We start from the raw sequence: 20133 nt of genomic DNA, 5'->3' as shown, positions 1-20133 counted from the left end.
CCGCCCGCTCCCTGTTACTGACCCCATCCCTCCCGCTCCCTGTTGCTGATCCCCCTCACACCCGCTCCCTGTTGCTGATCCCCCTCACACCCGCTCCCTGTTGCTGAACCCCTCCCACCCACTCCCTGTTGCTGATCCCCCTCCCGTCCGCTCCCTGTTGCTGACCCCCTCCCGTCCACTCCCTGTTGCTGACCCCCTCTCGCCCACTCCCTGTTGCCGACACCCTCCCGCCCACTCCCTGTTGCTGACCCCCCTCCCGCCTGCTCCATGGTGCTGACCCCCTCCTGCCCGCTCCCTGTTGCTGATCCCCCTCCTGCCTGCTCCCTGTTGCTGACCCCCTCCCACCCGCTCCCTATTACTGACTCCCCTCCCACCGCTCCCTTTTGCTGACCCCCCTCCCCCAGCTCCCTGTTGCTGAACCCCAGACCGCCCACTCCTTGTTGTGACCCCCTCCCGCCCGCTTTGTGTTGCTGAGCCCCCTCCCGCCCGCTCCCTATTGCGGACCCCCCTCCCACCCGCTCCCTGTTTCTGAGCTCCCTCCCGCTCTCTATTGCTGACCCCCCTCCTGCCTTTTGCTGACCCCCCAACAGCCCACTCCCTGTTACTGACCTCTTTAATGCCCACTCCCTGTTACTGACCCCCCTCCTGCCCACTCCCTGTTACTGACCCCCCTCCTGCCCACTCCCTGTTACTGACCCCCCTCCCGCTCCCTGTTGCTGATCCCCCTTCCACCCGCTCCCTGTTGCTGATCCCCCTCCCGCCAGCTCCCTGTTGCTGATCCCCCTCCCGCCAGCTCCCTGTTGCTGAACCCCCCCTGCCGCCCGCTCCCTGTTGCCGAACCCCCCCTGCCGCCCGCTCCCTGTTGCCGAACACCCCCTCCCGCCCGCTCCCTGTTGCTGAACCCCCCTCCTGCCCGCTCCCTCTTGCTGAACCCCCCTCCTGCCCGCTCCCTGTTGCTGAACCCCCTCCCGCCCGCTCCCTGTTGCTGAACCCCCCACACACTCCCTGTTGCTGAATCCCCTCCCGCCTGCTCCTTGTTGCTGACCCCCTCCCTCCCGCTCCTTGTTGCTGACCCCCCCTCATGCCTACTCCTTGTTGCTGACCCCCTCCCACCTGCTCCTTGTTGCTGACCACCCCTCCCGCCCGCTCCCCTTTGCTGAACCCCCTTCTCCTGCTCCCCGTTGCTCAACCCCCTCCCGCCCACTCCCTGTTGCCGACACCCTCCCGCCCACTCCCTGTTGCTGACGCCCCTCCCGCCCGATGGTGCTGACCCCCTCCTGCCCACTCCCTGTTGCTGATCCCCCTCCCACCCGCTCCCTGTTACTGACTCCCCTCCTACCGCTCCCTTTTGCTGACCCCCCTCCCCCAGCTCCCTGTTGCTGAACCCCATACCGCCCGCTCCTTGTTGCTGACCCCCTCCCGCCCGCTTTGTGTTGCTGAGCCCCCTCCCGCCCGCTCCCTGTTGCTGACCCCCCTCCCACCCGCTCCCTGTTGCTGACCTCCCTCCCGCCCTCTATTGCTGACCCCCTCCTGCCTGTTGCTGACCCAACAGCCCACTCCCTGTTACTGACCTCCCTCCTGCCCACTCCCTGTTACTGACCCCCTCCTGCCCACTCCCTGTTACTGACCCCCTCCTGCCCACTCCCTGTTACTGACCCCCCTCCTGCCCACTCCCTGTTGCTGAACCCCCCTCCCGACCGCTCCCTTTTGCTAAACCCCCCTCCCGACCGCTCCCTGTTGCTAAACCCCCCTCCCGACCGCTCCCTGTTGCTGAACCCCCTGCCCCCACTCCCTGTTGCTGAACCCCCCTCCCGCCCGCTCCTTGTTGCTGACCCCCCTCCCGCCCGCTCCTTGTTGCTGAACCCCTCTCCCGCCCGCTCCCTGTTGCTGACCACCCTCCCGCTCCTTGTTGCTGACACCCCTCCCTCCCGCTTTTTGTTGCTGACCTCCCTCATGCTCGCTCCTTGTTGCTGACCCCCCCTCAAGCCCGCTCCTTGTTGCTGACCCCCTTCCCGCTCCTTGTTGCTGACCCCCCTTCCGCTGCTTGTTGCTGAGCCCCCTCCCGCTCCTCGTTGCTGACCTCCACTCCCGCCCGCTCCTCAATACTGTTCCCCAATCCCGCCTGCTCCTCGTTGCTAATCCCCCTCCAAACCCGCTCCTTGTTGCTGACCCCCCTCCTGCCTGTTGCTGACCCCCCAACAGCCCACTCCCTGTTACTGACCTCCCTCCTGCCCACTCCCTGTTACTGACCCCCTCCTGCCCACTCCTTGTTACTGACCCCCCTCCTGCCCACTCCCTGTTACTGACCCCCCTCCTGCCCACTCCCTGTTACTGACCCCCCTCCTGCCCACTCCCTGTTACTGATCCCCCTCCTGCTCCCTGTTGCTGACCCCCCCGGCTCCTTGTTGCTGACCCCCCCGGCACCTTGTTGCTGACACCCCTCCCGCTCCTTGTTGCTGACCCCCCCTCACGCCCGCTCCTTGTTGCTGACCCCCTCACGCCCGCTCCTTGTTGCTGACCCCCCTCCCCGCTCCTTGTTGCTGACCCCCCTCCCCACTCCTTGTTGCTGACCCCCCTTCAGCTCCTTGTTGCTGAGCCCCCTCCCGCTCCTCGTTGCTGACCCCCACTCCCGCCCGCTCCTCGTTGCTGTTCCCCAATCCCGCCTGCTCCTCGTTGCTAATCCCCCTCCAATCCCGCTCCTTGTTGCTGAGCCCCCTCCCACCCGCTCCCCGTTGCGGAACTCCCCTCCCCCCGCTCCCTGTTGCTGAACTCCCCTCCCGGCCATTCCCCGTTGCTGACCCCCCTCCTGCTTGCTCCCTGATCCTGACCCCTCTCCTGCTCTCTCCCCGTTGCTGACCCCCCACCCGCTTTCTCCCCGTTGCTGACCTCCCGTCTTGCTCTCTCCCCGTTGCTGACCCCCTCCTGCCCGCTCTCCGTTGCTGACCCCCCTCCTGCCCGCTCCCCGTTGCTGAAGCTCCCCGTTGCTCTCCGTGCCTCACAGATTATGCATGCCTATAACTTTACACTAAGGCTGTGTCGTCATGCTTTTTTGTTTATTTATTTATGTTTTGCCTTTTCACTAAGGTGCACAGCATCCTGCCGATGATTTACAACCTGGTTAAAAAGCATTTGCAAAACAAATAGGTCAACAAAGCGCTACCTATTGGTTTTTTTCAGTGCTTGTTTTTTGTAGTTACACTTGTATGTTGTAAGTATGTTATTAGGTTACAGTAATTAAAAGCTAATTGTCTTTTTTTCTTTACGTCAGTAAGGATTGATATTGACATCTGACTGTTAGAAAGCAACCACAAGTAACTATTAGAATTATATGCTATAGATTTCAGTAGTGCTTTGTGAAGTTTTAAAAGTTTTTCCATAAGTTCTTGCAAGGTTTTGAATGCAGTTAATATCTCTAAAGAGTCATAATGCTATTGCCTTTTCTACTCTTTCAGCTGAAAGTTAGCCCAAATGCCCTGTGTGGAATTTGTCTGAAGGGTAAAGAGTGCAACAAGAAAGGAAAGTCTGAAGCACTAATACAATGCTCTCAGTGTGAAAACAGTGGTAAGTGGAATGTTTACATGCTTAGGAAGGCATTCATACATTTGTTTGAAATGAATATTTGTTGAACTCTTCTTTGGAAAACAATCTTAGAAAGATATTAAATCATGTGTAAATAATGCTCTATCTGATAAATAAATCAGAGGCTGTTCTAAAATATAGTTATTTTTCAGTGTTCAGAAGAGCGGTGGGGTGGTGGGCACGTAGACCTGTCAACCGGTTAACTCCCCCCTACCCCCTCCCCCCCGCCCCACCACCTTTCACGTTTCGATCTCTTCTCCCAGTCCATTTTTCATAGCTCTATAGCTAAGTTTGCGCTATTTAGAATCACTTTTCTAAATACATTCATGGTTGCCAAATGCAAATTTTGTCTAACAATGCAACAGTAGTTCACAATATGAATAAAGAAGCAGAGATCAGTTCCAGAAACTCATGGACACATTTACCAGTGTTAATGTTTGCATATTTCATAATTTTTCTACATTCACCAGGACAAAGAAAACATAATTCTTCAGAGGTTACAGATGGCCATATACAATTATTATTAGTGTACTACTGCATGATCTCACAAGGGATCCAGTTCATAGCCCTATCAATGAGTTTCCTTTGAATTGAAACCCTTGCATATCCTGTTGTGTTATCCCCTATTCTTACTAAAATACAGTATCAAGTTTGTGACACTGTTCTAGATTGCCATTCCTCCCTAAGAACCACATTCTTCTTCTTCTAGAGTGAGTCAATGATTGCTCTTTTGTGGTGCTAGTATTAACTGGTTGTTAAGGCGGGTAGTCCCACACTTACACTTACTACCACAGCATAGTTAAAGATAATTCAAATATACCAGCTCAAGACAATACGATCCTACAGTGCACCACAACATCTCTCCAGAAGGGTGTTACTTCAAATCCTCCAAGAAGTCAAAGAGCAGACACAGCATGATAGAACCACCTCAGAAAAGTTGCAAAGCGTATGAAGGCAAAAGAAGGCAGTAGAAAAATTACAGGGCACCACTCATATCGTGGAGAACAAGCTTGAAGCCCTTAAGGGAAAATCAAGGAGAAACAACCTGATATGGTCTTATTCTACTCAGTCCTCACAATTATTTTTAGTTCCTTAAACTACTTCTTTGTGAGTGGTGTTTTAAGAGGTCCGTGCTTGTAGAGCAGATAGGCAGCTAATTTACTGTCTGATCGTTTTCCTTTGACTTCAGTTTATAAAAGGAATTGATGTAGGGCATACAACCCCTACCTGTAGGATCAGACTGGCGCCATTTCAAGAAGTATGGTTCAAGACAGACATCTGCCCTGCAGTGGATGATTATCTTTCCACTGATTGTGGCCCCGCCTTAAACCGCATGATGGAATGAGAACCATTGAAAGTATTCATGCATTGATTTTGTGTAGGGATTATTTGGTGGGCTTATTCCTCACCAGGAAAAGAACATCATTGCAATGATAAGCAAATAGGTGTAGTTGGAAGAGGAATATCTGCAGCGCACTGGGATTGTCCTAGGTAGAAAAAGTATGAGTTCAGACACACACAAAATACATTTACAAATTCACTTGTACTTTATACCTCCAGAGATCACACAGTGAAGGTAAGTAATCTAGTACAGTATGTGCGTGGAGGACGTGGGTATTCATATTGGTACCCAACATGGCATCAATGATGTGTTTAGGGATTATATGAAAAGCTGTATGTACAAGAGGAAATGGTTGGCACAAGTGCTACTAACAGGCTCCTGGTGGAGTCTGCCATTCCTCATCTAACTGAGGCACAATATGAACTACTGGAAGAGGCAATCACCCATGAAGAATTATTGTTAGCTGTTAAGGAGACTAAATCTGGGAAAACTCAGTGTTTTGATGGACTGTCTATACAGTCTTTAAATGTATACCAGAGATGTTAGCTGATAGATTTTTTAAAATGTATATGGAAGTGAAGGAGGCTGGTGTCCAGTCTTAGTAGATGAGAGAAATCACGGTTGTAGTGATGCCCACACTGGGTCATGATCAGGTCATGATCATAAAGATTATGGATCTTGCATGCCCCTTTCTCTAGTTAACGTTGAGACAGATTTTTTGCAGTTTTGCCCTCCAGTGTGCTCTAAGTTACTCATGACCTTATACAAATGTGATTTACCCCACAGAAATACAATGTACACCCTTAGATGACATGCTCATGCCTAGGAATTAAGGCAGTGGGATAGTGAGTGGGAGTATGCTGTGGACTCTTGGACATTGAAAAACCTTTGATGCTGTAACCTGGAAATTTGTTTTGAACCCTGAAGTGTTATAATTTTGATCCAACTCTGCCTGTTTGGGTTAAATTGCTCTATTCCCACCCAATGTCAAGATTAAAACTGGTTACGGTAATCACTAACATATGCACTTTGGGCAAGGGCACTTGTCAAGGCTGTCCTTTCTCCCTATTACTCTTTGTCCTGCTGGAGGAATCAATGGCAGTAATGCTGAAATGGTAAATGAGACTTGGGACATTGCAAATGGGGGTTGTCTTGCATGTGGCCTCCCTCTACGAAGACAATGCATTGGTCTATTTGAGTGACTCGTGGGGGTGAGCCCTCATCCTCTAGACTGTATTTCAGGTAATGGAGAGCAGTTTGGATTGCGAGTGGCAGAACCCACACGTTTCCACTGGAAGCTATGGTACAAAAGTATTTATTTATCTATGTGGCTCATACTCAAAGAATATATTTGATTTTTTTTTTTTTAAACAGATTTTGTCAAGTTGCACATATATCGCAGAGCTCTGCATCCCAGAGACATCTGCCCAATCAACCCACACAGATATGATGACTTTGACTTTTTCCAGTGTTGCCCAAACAAATATATGCAACAAGTAAACTGAAAACCCCAACTCTGCCCAGGCCCCCCACCCCACCCCTCGATCGCAAAAGGTCCGATCAGCCCAGCCCCCCACATACATGCATAACCAGGCAAACAAATCTCCTGGAGTCCCCCCGCCGATATACCCCCACCTCCCGCAGCATATCCATACCCTATCACAGTGAATGAGTGGCCTCCGCCGGTGGCGGTTCTAACATCAAACCCCTATAATTTGCCCAACATCTCCAGATTTTTTAGTGCTTGCGTGGGCATCCCTTAGCAATAACAATAGGCTGTTCCAGCCCCATACAGAAGTCCAGCCCGTTCTTCCATGCGGCCATAGACGGAGCCCTAGGCTCCTTCCATGCCCTGGCGATGTCCCTCTTCGCCAATGTGAAACCCAACAGCATGAGGTGTCTCTTGTAAATATTACCGCCCATCCCCTGTATGACGTGGAGCAAGGTCAACTGTGGTGTGCGTGGGAGCCTCCACCCCAGGACCTCCGATAAACTGTCAAACACCCCCCCTCAAAAAACGATCCGGAGCCAGACAGTGCCATACCGTGTGGATAAATGTGCCTTCCTCCCGCAGCGAAGACACTCTGGGGAGGCAATCAACCCGGCCCTCCACAAGCAGACCCGTGTATAGTAGACCCTGTGAAGGTATGTGAACTGGACAAGCAGGAGTCGCATAGATATAGCCGCACCCCGCGGGGCATCCAGGGCCTCCGTCCAGTCCTCCTCCTCCAATGAACCCACATCCTCCTCCCAGTCCCCCCGAAGCTTCTGCAGTGTAGAGTAGCAATGTATAACCAGGGATTGATATATACGGGAAATCTTCCGGTCTGGCAAGTCTCCCATGAAAACCTTTGCTTCCAACTGGCTAAATTCCGGCAAGGACTCTAAGCCCTCTAGGTTGGTGGACAGGGCATGCCGCAATTGAAGGTAGCAAAAGAACTGGGACCGCGGCATATGGAACTCGGCCTGAAGATCTTGGAAGGATTTGAGCGTCAGGCCCCTCATGACATCCCCCCGAGTTGAGATGCCTATATTGTCCCACCCCCGAAAACCCTGCAAGGCCGCCAATTGAGGTAGTCACCCATTGTTCCAGAGGGGGGTCTCCCTAGTCAAGGTGTTCCACCAACCCATTTGTCCCGGTGCCTGTCTCCAAATCAAGAATACCACACTCTTGACCGCCGGTAGGGAGCCTCTCAGGGGCCCAGAGTAGAGAATTGTGTGTAGTGAATGGTGACCCATGAGCCGTCGCTCGACAGCATATGCCGGGTCTCTTCTATCACCGTACCACCACTCGTTAAGGACCGACAGATGCGAAGCTTGTTAATAAGATAGGACATCAGAAGACACCAACCCCTCGCAGTAGGTGGTCAAGAAACATGTGCGCAGGGCCACAATCACCTTTCTCCTCTCCCATAAGAACTGCCCGAGCGCTGCATTCACCTGCCGGAACCATCTGGGCCAGATCTGATATGGCGGTTTTGCAGCTGATAGAGGAGCCGGGGGAGCGCCACCATTTTGAAAATTGCCGACCTTCCATACAGTGATAGGGGCATACGGGACCAGGACTTAAGATCCTCCCGGGTCCGTTCCCATACGGGAGTCAAATTACGCTCCCAGGAGATCGCAGGGACATCTGACAAGAACACCCCTAGGTATTTCAGTCCCCCCACCGCCCGCTGAACTGAGGGGATCCACGTGCCCATACCAGTCTGCTCCCCCAGAAGCCATAACATCGATTTACGGGGATTCATATACAGTCCCGAGGTCTCCCCAAAGATCTGCATGATGCGCAACAACCGCGGCCCCGTCCTATCTATGGCCGTAAAGAAAAAGAGGACATCGTCCGCGTACAATGCGATCCTGTCAGACAGGTCCAGGGCCCATTCAAACCCCGAACCTGCGCATCTATGCGCACCAATGCAGCTAAAGGCTCCATGGCTAGCGCAAATAAATACGGGGATGGGGGCAGCCCTGTCTTGTGTCCCGCCCGATGGAAAAGGTAAAGGAAGCTGCCCTACAGGAGCGTAAGGTAGGAGAGAAAGCCTGGTCCAAAGTTAAGTCGTCGCAACGAGATAAACCCAGCTTAAGGAGTCAAACGCCCTGTCCATGTCGGCCAATAAGAGCGCCGCTGGTTCCCCCAACCGCCGGACAGCCGCTATCGCCACATGCGCTCGCCTAATATTGTGCCTGGTTGCCCTCTGAGGCATAAATCCAGCCTGGTCTGGGTGCACCAGGGTGGAAATGCGAGGCAAGAGGCGATTGGCCAAGACCTTTGCCTCCACATTTAAGAGAGAAATAGGAAGGATCGGGGCATGCTGCTCCGGTGGCCTACCTGGTTTATGAAACACCACCACCTCTGCATGCCTCCAGTCTGGAGGGAGCGAGCCTCGCTCCCAAGCCTCCTGTATCACAGGGCGAAAATGAGGGACCACCTGCATAAAATAGTGCCAAAAGAATTCACTGGGGAATCCGTTGGGTCCCGGCGCCTTCCCGGGGTTAAGGTCCCCCAAAGCCGAACCCAGTTATTTGTCTGTCAGTGGGAGCTCCAGCTGGTCCCTCACTTCATCTGACACTATTTTGGTCGTTAGGTCGGTGATAAATTTGTTAATAACCGCAGGCGATAGGCATTCCCGGGGGCGCGTATAGGGCCGCATAATACGCGGCGAAACTTTCCGCAATGGCCGGAGAGTCCGTAATTGGTTGTCCCGCCGGGTCCAAAACGCCCGGCATGGCCTGGGAATGGAAGGTCCCCTGACATAATCGATGCAACATCTAAAAAGAATATATTTGATTTTAATGTAGGTCATGTGGTATATGGCCTGTGGGCACCCATTACGTTTTGGAACACTCTCCCATTGTCCATAACTGGCTAGTTGGCATTGACCAAATGGTGATATTACCCAGATTTTTATATGTGCTGAAGGGTGTCGACTATTTGGATCCTTTGAAGAGTTAGACAGCCGGATGTCTGCTTTGGTATGGACTAAGATGTTGGACAAATGGTGGCCCTTGTGTTGAGACATCACTTCTGATGGAGCAAGGAGGCACATTACATCTAGTTTATTTTTTTTTGCTGGAAAGGAGAAGGCACGAATCCCCACACTTGATTCAGGTGATGTTCAGCTTATGGAACGGCTGTGCATGGCGATGCATTGACAGCTAAGCATTCTGCCCTGGGGCACCACTTCAGGACTCCTTTATGTGTGTATATTACATTAACTCATGACTGTACCAGATGGGTGAAGAATGGCTGTGTAGAGATGGGTCATGTATCTGAGAATAGGGAATTTATCATTTTGAGAATTGCAAAACAGCTGTCATTGTGGGGGCACAAGGCAAGCAAGGACATGCTGGGCAAACAAGAGCTACTGGGCCTTGGCCATCAGAGCTGTGGTTGTTTGCCTCTGATGTTACAGGTTCCATTCTACTGTTACTTGGCAGAACTGGAGCAAGTACAACCCCTTCAGCACTCGACTCTCAGTGGTAGTGATGGCATATTCTCAGATAAGTGGTTTTGGGGGTGGGTACGCTCAAAACTCAATAGTCACTCAACAGTGCAATAACTGATGGTTCAACTCCATGCTTTACCTTGGTACATAAAAGCACTTTAACACACATTTAAAACTAATACTTCACAGAACAGGCTATGGATACAGTTCCTTTACTGGAGATTGGGCTACTGTGCCTTAGATTCTGGTCTCCTTCTCCGGATCTCCCAGGTGTCCCTTATTTGTGTAATTAGGCTGGTCGTCCTCTTCTGGGTTTGAGATCTTTAGTGCAGGTATCAAGACTTGGGTACCCATTACTCCTTTAATTAGTTTATGAAGTCAGTTATCTCAAATAGGCACTGTTACAGTTTTCACCACAGTCGAGTTGTTCCGACCTCATTGGGCAGTGGGCATGAACCTACAGCACACATCCTTCTTCCCTCTTCTGAAAGGAGGCGCTCCAGCTGGAGAGTTTTCCTGCGTTCAGGCTGAGGGCGCAGCAAGTAGCAGTGATGGCCGCAGCCGAGAGACCTTGCGGACATTTGGGGCTCGCTGGTGACTCAGGCCTCTGTCAGTCCACAAACCCAATTCTGGACTCTGGTGAAGTACGGGAATTGAGCTCTGGGGTCAGTGGTCACAGAAGCAGAGTCTGCCTCTGGGGCAGTCTCTGTGCTGCAGTCCACCATGGGTGCAGTTTCTCCATTGCAATGGCACGGTCCACTCAAGCACAGTTCTTCGATGCAGCAGCACAGTACACGTGGGCACCATTGTCTCCTTTACACCCTGAAGGATAGAACCACTCTTCTAGCCATTAAGGTGCTGGCTTTAAGAGCTGGAATAATGTCTGTCTGAAATGTCTCCACGGCATAACAGTGGGAAATACCTTGGCAGTCCTGATTTGTCAATGTCCTGCAAGTGCCTGATCAATAGGTTGCACTTTTTGTGCAGAGATGGGGTGTCGGTCTCTGTACAGGTTTAATAGTTTAAGAAGTCATCTGAACCTTCAGTTTGTTATTGTGCCATAAACCCCAGCATGTCCATGTTATGGACCACTTCTGCTCGCTGAGCTCCCTACTCCACCCTACGTCTTTGAGGCTAAGAATCCTCCTCGAGCTTCTGTGGGTCCAACTCCATCTCATCTGTGTCTGCTGCCTCTTGTCCCCATATCCCAGACAGAAGACAGGTAAGATGGATATCTCTGGTCAATAATGACCTGTAATTCTCTAGAGAATAGGGACGACCGCTGTTTTGAAAGGGGTATGTACGTATGCATTTATGTAGGTAGTATTTGTATATTAAAAAAACCTAGTCAAAAGGCAGCTGTGCACAGGACCGAGTCAAAAGGGTGACAGATACTCCGCTTACTCTGCATTCTTATCAGAAACATTTGCAGTCTTCTTTGACAGATGTTTGCTTCGGTAGCTGTAGAAAATCTTCATTAATGTTTCTCGCTACAGCAAGGAATATTTGATTTCATGGTGCCTGTCAACTGTGACTGATAGCACAAGCCTTGATCCTTGGGAGACTCATGACATTACTGTATCTGCCTATACTGTTTTTGTGTACAGAAGTCCTCACTTGGGAGAACTAGATTTGTGTTTTGTGCACTGCAGCTTCTAGACTTTGAATTGTGGTGGACTGTGGCCAATTTTGTCACTTTCTTCATAAAAAACCCTACATGAAGCCAGCACCTAGAAATGGCAAAAAAGAAATCATTTAGAATAGTAGTGTGGAGAAGACCATCTCCAGAGTTTGATCAAAAAAGCAATGTGTATATTATTATTATTATTGAAGTGTTTATATAGCACATAGCTACCTATAAGGTTTCCCAGCGCTTGAGGACGTGACAGTAGCCTAAGAAGAAGACCTAAAATAGCCAAGTTTTGAGCTTCTTACCAAAGGAGGGGAGCGAAGTGCAGCTTCTATTTTTATTTAAACACAGTTTTATTGTCTTTAGTTATGTATACAATACAGCCTGTTATGGCATTACTTTGTTTGTCAGAAGACATCAGTTGCTACACAGTTTTCTCTTCGGCAGTATACTCATTATTTTAGAAATGTTTGGTGTAGTTGCTATATTCATCTAATATTTACATTTGCATTTTGTTTCATTCTTATGGATAGGTATGCCTTCATACAAGTCTTGATGCCTCCACTATAAAAGAATATAAACTAGAACATGGGCCCACATGCATCGAGACATTTTGCACTTCTTAATTTGCGAAAAATAAGGAATCGCAAATTAAGAATTGCAAAATGCTATGCATCATTATTTTCGGTATTCATTTGTGATTCTGTAAAAATCGCAATTTTTACCGAATCCCAAATAAATACCGAATTCTTAAGTTAATTTTCGCAATTCCCATTGATTCCTATTGGCCAAAAGGCCCATAGGAGTCAATGGGAAGGCATTAGCAAATTGCGAGTGGCACTTTGAAAATTTCATGGGTGCAGGGGGGGGGGGTCCAAAGGACCCCCCCCATGCACCCCTGAAATGTATTTTTCGCATCATGTTTCACACACACATGTCCTAAGGACATGTGTGTGTGAAACATGAATGTTGAAAAAAAAAAATGTTCAGCATTTTAAACACTTTTTCCAAATTTACCGAGTGGTCCAACCACTCGGTAAATTTGACACCCTAATTGCGATTTTGCACTTTTAAAAGTAATGATGCATTGCTTTTAAGAAATCGCACATCTGCGACTTCTTAAAAGCAATCGCAATTTTAGAACTCGCAAAAATGTTACGAATTCTAAAATTGCTTCATGCATCCCAAAAAGCACTTTTGGAATCGCAAACGGACGATTTTAAGGAATCGCACCGTTTGCGACTCCCAAAATGCGTGATGCATGTGGGCCATGGTAACTTACCCCATCTACTCAATATCGTACCCCCCACCCTCCAATCTGGCTCACTCCTGTGCTTTATGTTTTAGGGCCGAGTTGCACATTCCTACATTGGGTTATCACGCCTAGGCTGGTGCGTTTACTAATCATTTTCATATTGGACTATCTTATGCAGGGAGAAGTTCTACACGGACTCCGTGTTTTACAGGTGGGGGTACAGCACTCACTAGGGCCAGAGGGCTCCGCCAGGTCTGTAGCCTTTAGTGCTTCTAGCATCTGGTTCCACTCCATGGAAATGGGTGTTTTACGGAACCCACGTAGTTCCTCTCTTCTAATGATGGCACTCTCCGCCCCCCGCAACGGACCATCTCCGTGTGCCAAGTGTGTAGCATAGGGGGGAAAAGCTGATTTCCATCTCATTGTGATGGCACATTTCGCTATAAGGATAGCCATGTCTGCGAATGTATGCTGTATTTTCTGAATCTTCGGGCGAGCGTGTAGTCCTAGCAAGCAGCTATCGGCTGTATCCCAAACTGAGGTGCCTGTCGTTTCATGTGCCATATGTCCTATCATGGACCAGAATCCCTTCAGTTGTGGGCATTCCCATAACGTGTATTATATCTACATCCAACATCTGACACCTAGGGCAGCATACTTGTGCATCTAGATATATACGATTGAGACGGTGTGGAGTAAGATATGCCCTATGTATGATCATATATTGAATATATTTAAATGTAGCATTACGGGACACTTTTTTTTTAGTGAACTCCAGAGAGTAGGCCTACTCCCTATCCGTTATATCTCTACCAAAGTCCCTTGCGCATTTTCCACGCAGGGGCACGAGAGAGGCCCCCTTGTGTATTCTAGTACCTTTGTAGAGCCAGCGGATTAGGTGACGTTCCTCTCCCATCAGATACACTGCATGTACCAGTCCATGAGTGGAGGGCTCATTCTCGTTCGAGGACCAGTGTTTCTCAATATAATGAACTATGGTAGTGTGTAATATGAACAGTGTTTGGGGCACTCCCTGAGTGTGGGTGAAATTGTCATGGTCCTAGTATACCGTCTATAAACCAGGTTCCTACCGTTGTTACTCCTTCTTGTGCCCATTGGGAAATTCTGCTTCTGGTGATAAGCCCAGTTGTTGTGGGGATTCCAAGTAATGGAGCATTAGATGAATATGGGGGAGTCCGTTTGGTGAACTGTAATGTCCGTCTCCAGTACAGAAGGCTGCTTTTAGTAACGGGGGAGTGGTGGGTGGTATTTTGGAGTCAGGCAGCAGTAGTGTATGCAGTGTTCCTTGATACAATTTTTATAGCGTATATCCAATTTCATGTAGATTGCGTCCAGCAAGCCAATACAACAGCCATTCTAGCTGACAAGCCATGCAGTACGCACGAAAGTCGGGAGCCCCTAGTCCCCCCTCCTCTGGTTTTAGTTGTAGTTTTGCCAGGCTCACCCTCCTACATCCTTTTCCCCATACAAGCTCCGTGAGAAGGGAGTCCAATGTTCGGAAGACTTTGGCAGGGATCAGGATTGGTAGATTAGTAAAGTAATATAATAATCTTGGGAACAACACTATTCAACCCATTACCGAGAGAGGTAATGATGTCCAGAAAGAGACCTCGGCCTGTTGCGATCTAATAGTTTTCATCAGGTTCCCTTCTAGAAGGTCCGAGGGGTTCTATATATCTGTATACAAAGATATTTGGAGGTTTGTGGTGCAACCATCAGAGCGACTTGACCAAAGTTGACGGGTTCTGGGTCTTCTCTATATTGCATAAAGAATACGTGTGATTTTTTTTGCATTAATTGCCAGCCCTGAGATATATTCAAATTGTCAGAATATATTTGGAATGGGTTCCAGGTCTTCTGTTAGGACCTCAATATATAATATAAGGTCATCAGCATATGACGATACTATATGTGTTGTCTCTCCCAGTCGAATCCCTTTGTTTGCACCATCCCTCCGAATTTTAATGATTAGGGATTCTAGCGCCAATTCAAATATTATTGGCGACAGGGGACAGCCCTGCCTTAATCCCCTTGCCGCCTGGTAAGGGCGAGATATATGGGAGCCAGTACGGACCCGGGCAGTATGAACTGTGTGTAGGAGTTTGACCAACGTCATATAGCCGGGCGCAATGCCAACTCTTTCCTTGATTGCGAACATGTAATCCCAATTTAGTGTATCAAACGTCTGCTGAAGGTCAAGAGAGGTACAACCAGTCTTATAGGAGATGTAGAGCAAGCGCCTTATATTTTGCGACGTATTACGACCTGGGACGAAGCCGCACTGGTCAACATGTATGAGTTTTGAAAGATAAGGGAGGAGGCGGTGGAACAGAATTTTGCTAAGTATCTTGTATTCAGTGGACAATAGGGAGAGAGGGCTATATTCTGACATGTCTCGTGGGTCTCTATTTGGCTTGGGAAGGGAGATGACTAATGCTTGCATGGTAGTTAGTTGGAGGGAATGGGCCTCTTGTGCTTTGTTATATAGACCTTCGAGTTGCAGAGTTAGGTTGTCTGCAAAAGTAGATTAAAATTCTGCTGGCAGCCTATCCACCCCTGAGGTCTTATTATGCAGGAGCTCCCTTATGGCTTCTTTAATTTTAGCCCTAGTATTGGGGTTGTCCAATTCATCCTGGGCCGTTTCCGTTCATTTAGGGTAAGTCAAACCGTCCAGTAACGCTTCTATATGCTCCAGTATTGCAGATATTGGGGTGCTGTACAGCGTCTCATAATATTTACTAAATGCATGGTTGATTTCTACCTGAGTGTGCACTTTAGTGCCATCCAGTAGTGCCACTTCCGGTATTGGTATGGGGGTGTGTGTCTTGTAAGAGACGTGAAAGCAGGGTGCCCGATTTATCTGCGTGTGTATGTTGGGTATATGCCCGAAAATCAATGAGGCGCAGGTCTTCAAGGAGTTCGGCCTATCGTATGCGCCCCTCTTGTTATTTCTCTTGTTTGGAGGGATAGTTACTCGCTTCCCGTTCTAACTAATGTAAAGAGGCCTCGAGTGTTGTGAGGTTCTTATTTATTTCCTGGCGGGCCCCTACCGTCGCTCCTATAGATTATCCACATACCACTGCACTATTAGGCGAGAAGAGGCCAAATTGGCATTTTTGTTAAAATAATTGGTAATGGTCGCATCTAATTTATCTCGGAAGACCCCATCCTATAGCATCTGTGGCCAGAATCTCCAATTTGGGACCGGGGTGGGTATTTTCCCCCATTCTAGAGTGATTTCAAGTGGATTGTGATCAGATAGAGTTTTACCGAGGTATGATGTTTGGGATATTTGGGGTGTAATGTTCGAGTAACAGAATATTCTGTCCAGTCTAGTGTGCAGATGGTGTGGTATAGAATAGAAATTGTATTCACAGGTAGTAGGGTTTTGGAGGGGCCACACATCTTTAATTGACCAACTCTCTGCCCAGGACCTTAGAAACTCTGCATGTTTAATAGAAGCGGCTCCTTGAACCAGGGGATAGGAGCGGTCCAGGTGGACATCAAGGATGGAATAATAATCCCTGCCAAGTGTCCATGGAATGCCAGCCCAATCCGCTAGTACTGCTTTCAGGTTGATAAGGAATTTATCCTGCTCATAATTCTGAGAATATACACTGGCTATAACTGTGTACGCCACCAAGTGTACCATGTAATAGCGTGTATCTCCGTTGAGCGTCTATTCGCTGCTCTATATTCACGAACGGTACCCCATGTCTGACCCGTATGAGTGTCCCTCTCGCAAATGCGGAATATGATGTAGTAAATATCTGGCCTCTCCATTTCTTACGTCTCAGAGTCAGTAAGATTGGTTTCCTGGAGGAAGGCAATCTGTACTTTCCATCTATTTAATTGTGCATGGATCCGATGCGGTTTGTGCTCTGAGCCCATCCCTCTAACATTCCAAGTTATCACTTTATATTTACCCAACAGAGCCATACATAGGTTTGTGTGATTATGTTGTATCGGTACAGGAATGTGTAACATTTGTTGTGTGTTTTACAACGTTGGGTGAGCCACAAACCCGGGAAAGCCATCCTAACTAAACCTCTCAATACTAGGACTAGCACCAGAACTGTGCTGGTACCATTATTAAGTTAGCAAAACAGCCTGAAAGTCCATTTGGTTATTGATTACATTAACTGCATGTGGGGTGGTTTCTGTACAATGCATAATACCTATTTGCTGGACGGAACTACACACGTCAGAACCCTTGATATTTATTAAAGGTATGGGACACCCTGGGGGGAAAAAGGCAATATATTTGTACATTAGAAAAATCTTACTTCCCTTCATTATGGGCACGCGTTAATATGTGCTTGGTATCGCCTTCAAGTTCCGCACATCATTAGCCAAATAAGGTCTGCACTATTTGCGGGATGATCAAATGGAACATCAGGTAATTACTGTCGGAGTGTAGCTGGTTATCATCCGATTGTTCCTGTGAGGATGGCGGGTTGGTTTCTCGCATGGCAGCGGCTGCGGCCAATGCCGACTCCTGACCCTGTAGGGCCTGTTCAGGGGATGGGTTTTTTGCAGTGGTTCTGCGGGTGGACCTGGTTCGGCGGGTTCTCTGTCCAGATGACCGTTTTGCGTCTTGTTGTGTCTTCTGTTCAAGGTTGACCCGGGTTTGGGAGGATAGAGTGGTTTCCAGCCAGCCATTTGCAGCCTCCGGGCTGTCAAAAAAGTGGGATTTTTGTTCATGTAAGATTTTCAAACGAGCAGGAAACAGTAGGGCATATTTAAGATTTAATGCTTGGAGTTTCCTTTTCAAAGGTTGGTAAGAGGCTTGTTGTCTCTGGACCAGAACTGTGTAGTCTGGATATAGGGAGATCTGTTGGTTCTCGTATTGGATGGGCGCCTTCTCCCTGACCTTCTGGAGAAGGAAATCGAGGTCTTTGCTGTTTAGAATGCGGACAATCATTGTTCTTGGCGATGCTTCGGCTGTTGGTCTGCCCGCTGGTATCCAGTGCGCTCTCTCCATGCAAAAGAAGGGTGATAATCCTTCCAGGGCTATTTGGTCCCACAGCCACTGCTCCATAAATTGTGGCGCGTTTGGGCCCTCCAAACGTTCCGGCAATCCCAGGACACAGACATTGTGACGACGAGCCCTGTCCTCAGCATCCTCGCCCTGTCCAGGAGACTTGCCAATTGTCTTTGTATTTGAGATATGTGCTCCGTGTGTTCTTTGCGTTGTGGAAATAGCTCTGCCAGGGTCTGTTTATTACTTTTAACTGTGATCTCATGATTAGTCCTTAGGAGGGTAAGGCCAGTGGTCAAGGAACCTGTTTGTTGTTCAATAGATTTTCGTGAGTCTATTATCTCTTGTAAAATTAAGTCTAATTTATCTGGGGTGGACCCCTCGTTGGTCGGTGGGATACAACTAATCGAGGATGCCTGTGAAGCTACGTCAGATTCCCCCTGGGTCGGTTGATCGACAGTGGCATCTTCGAGGTTTTGCCTTTTGTGCGCCCCATGGTGGCGCAGGGGATATTCAATGGTGGTTGTATTGCCAACGCAGTAATGTTGTCAGGTTACGTGTTATACTGCCAGATTGCAAAGGGGGGAGAGAAAGGAGAAGGCCAGTCACCCAGTCAGTGGCAATGAGAAACAAGTTCAGTGTTGGAGTCAGGCCCTACCTCAGGACACCAGCGCACAGCCGCACAGTGAAGCTAGACTCTGGGATCTGCGCTGTAGGTATACCTTTCAAGGCTCAATCGGCCGACTGGTCAGTCCGCATAGCAATGGAACAGGCGAGACCCTCCAGGATAGGGCACTGGTTCCCGAGCCCAGATGCCGATGGTGCAGCACGGGAGCCCACAGTCAGTCAGTTTCTTCTGGCTGGGGACTAGGTCTCCCCACGTCTCCTTACTTTATATATGGTCACCAAGTCTGCGCAGCAAACAGACCACAACACTCACTAGCCTCGGACAACACTAGGGAAGCTCAATACCAGGGCGAGAGGTCATCCGCATGTTTGAGCCTCGCTCCGTGGCACCATAGAGAGGGGATCATTGAGATCACTGGCCGGCCTCTAGCATAATATCCTGTGCGTGTGCCCCTGCCCACAGGTGTGCCTCCTACGGTAGTTTCCGCAGTTGCGTATCTCCTCGTGCGCGTCCCCCGATCTAGCAGGAGGGGCTCCAACAGCGCATCACGATGAGTGAGTGAGTTACAGCAGAGGGCAACGCTTTCTATGAAAGTGCCAGGTGTAGTGTGTTAGCAGCGGCACAGGTAGTCTCAAAGGTGTAGATTACCGACTCGAATTCACCGCACCCTCAGCTTCTTTCTGCTTCCTAGTCCAGTTCCGGAAGGGCCGCAGTCAATGCTCCCATGATCAGGCCAGCCCCCAGGTAATGTTGGCTCACTATAAGGCTCTCAACTGGAAGGGCCTCAGAAGGTTACAGCTTCGGTACACCGCGGTACCCTACTCCGCCAGCAAGGGTCCCGCCTCACCAATTGCTCGATGTCTCGCAATCAGGGGTGTAGCCCGTGGTTTCTCACAGGCCACAAGAGTCGCGCAGCAGGGCTCAGGCCGCAAAGGTCCCCCCTGGAGTCCAGCAGTAGAGATTGCGATATTCCGGGGGCATCCCCGACAAGGCACCAGCAGTCCCTCAGATCACCTCCGGTCCGGCCTCTAGGACGGTGTCTGTCCCACTCTGCATGCTTCTCCGGTCCAATAGGGCGTGAGAGACAGTCCTCCACGGGCTCGATTCACTCCACAGCTGCCACCGGTGCCCCTTTTCCGATTGTACCAGGAAGGCGATGCATTCTCCGGGAGACCCCGATTCGATGCACTCCATGTTCCGGCGCAGCGGCTCCAGGCCTCGCCGCATGGACTAGTCATAGGCAGGACACAACCAGCATGGCGCCGCTCCCTCGATCAGAGCTACTACGTGACTTCTGCCTTTCCAGAGTCGCCACTGGCATAGCATGCTACCATTGTGTCCGCATGTGAGTAGAGGGGGAAATCAAGAATGGACAGTCCTCGGTTCCGATGATAATTGCAGGATAAACAGGTCCTGCATCGGAGCTCCGTCAAGTTGTGGCCGCCATGTTCGGCGGTTAGCCATGCCACCCCCAAGTGCAGCCTCTAATAGGCTCAGGGAGAGTGTTACACCTCTTGGGACCAGGAAAGAAAGTGAGAGTCCACCCGTTCTAGGGTGTCTGATTTTGGGCACTGAGAAGAGGGACCGGTTACTGGAATGCAATGTGTGGGAAAGATAAGGCATGACCTGTTTTTGTGGGAATTGTGGTCCTGAATGAATCATGATTTTGTACATAAAGCAGCGAGCCTTGAACTTGACGTGAGCCGGTGGAGAGCATGAAGAAGACAAGACACTGAATAGTATTTAGG

The 20133-nt window shown here is 49.5% G+C and overlaps 1 protein-coding gene across 2 annotated transcripts in view; it reads left to right on the top strand.

Moving 5' to 3' along the window:
* Positions 1–20133, top strand: part of PHF10 (PHD finger protein 10) — an 821853-nt gene that overhangs the window by 719521 nt on the left and 82199 nt on the right. For both annotated transcript variants that reach the window (XM_078648727.1, XM_078648728.1), the window contains one exon: positions 3453–3561. In XM_078648727.1, the coding sequence (XP_078504853.1) occupies positions 3453–3561 (109 nt within the window). The remainder of the gene's footprint in view (positions 1–3452; positions 3562–20133) is intronic.

The sequence above is a fragment of the Lissotriton helveticus genome, chromosome 6 (assembly GCF_964261635.1).
Source record: "Lissotriton helveticus chromosome 6, aLisHel1.1, whole genome shotgun sequence".
Taxonomy (NCBI): domain Eukaryota; kingdom Metazoa; phylum Chordata; class Amphibia; order Caudata; family Salamandridae; genus Lissotriton; species Lissotriton helveticus.
This window is presented reverse-complemented; position numbering and strand designations above follow the sequence as displayed.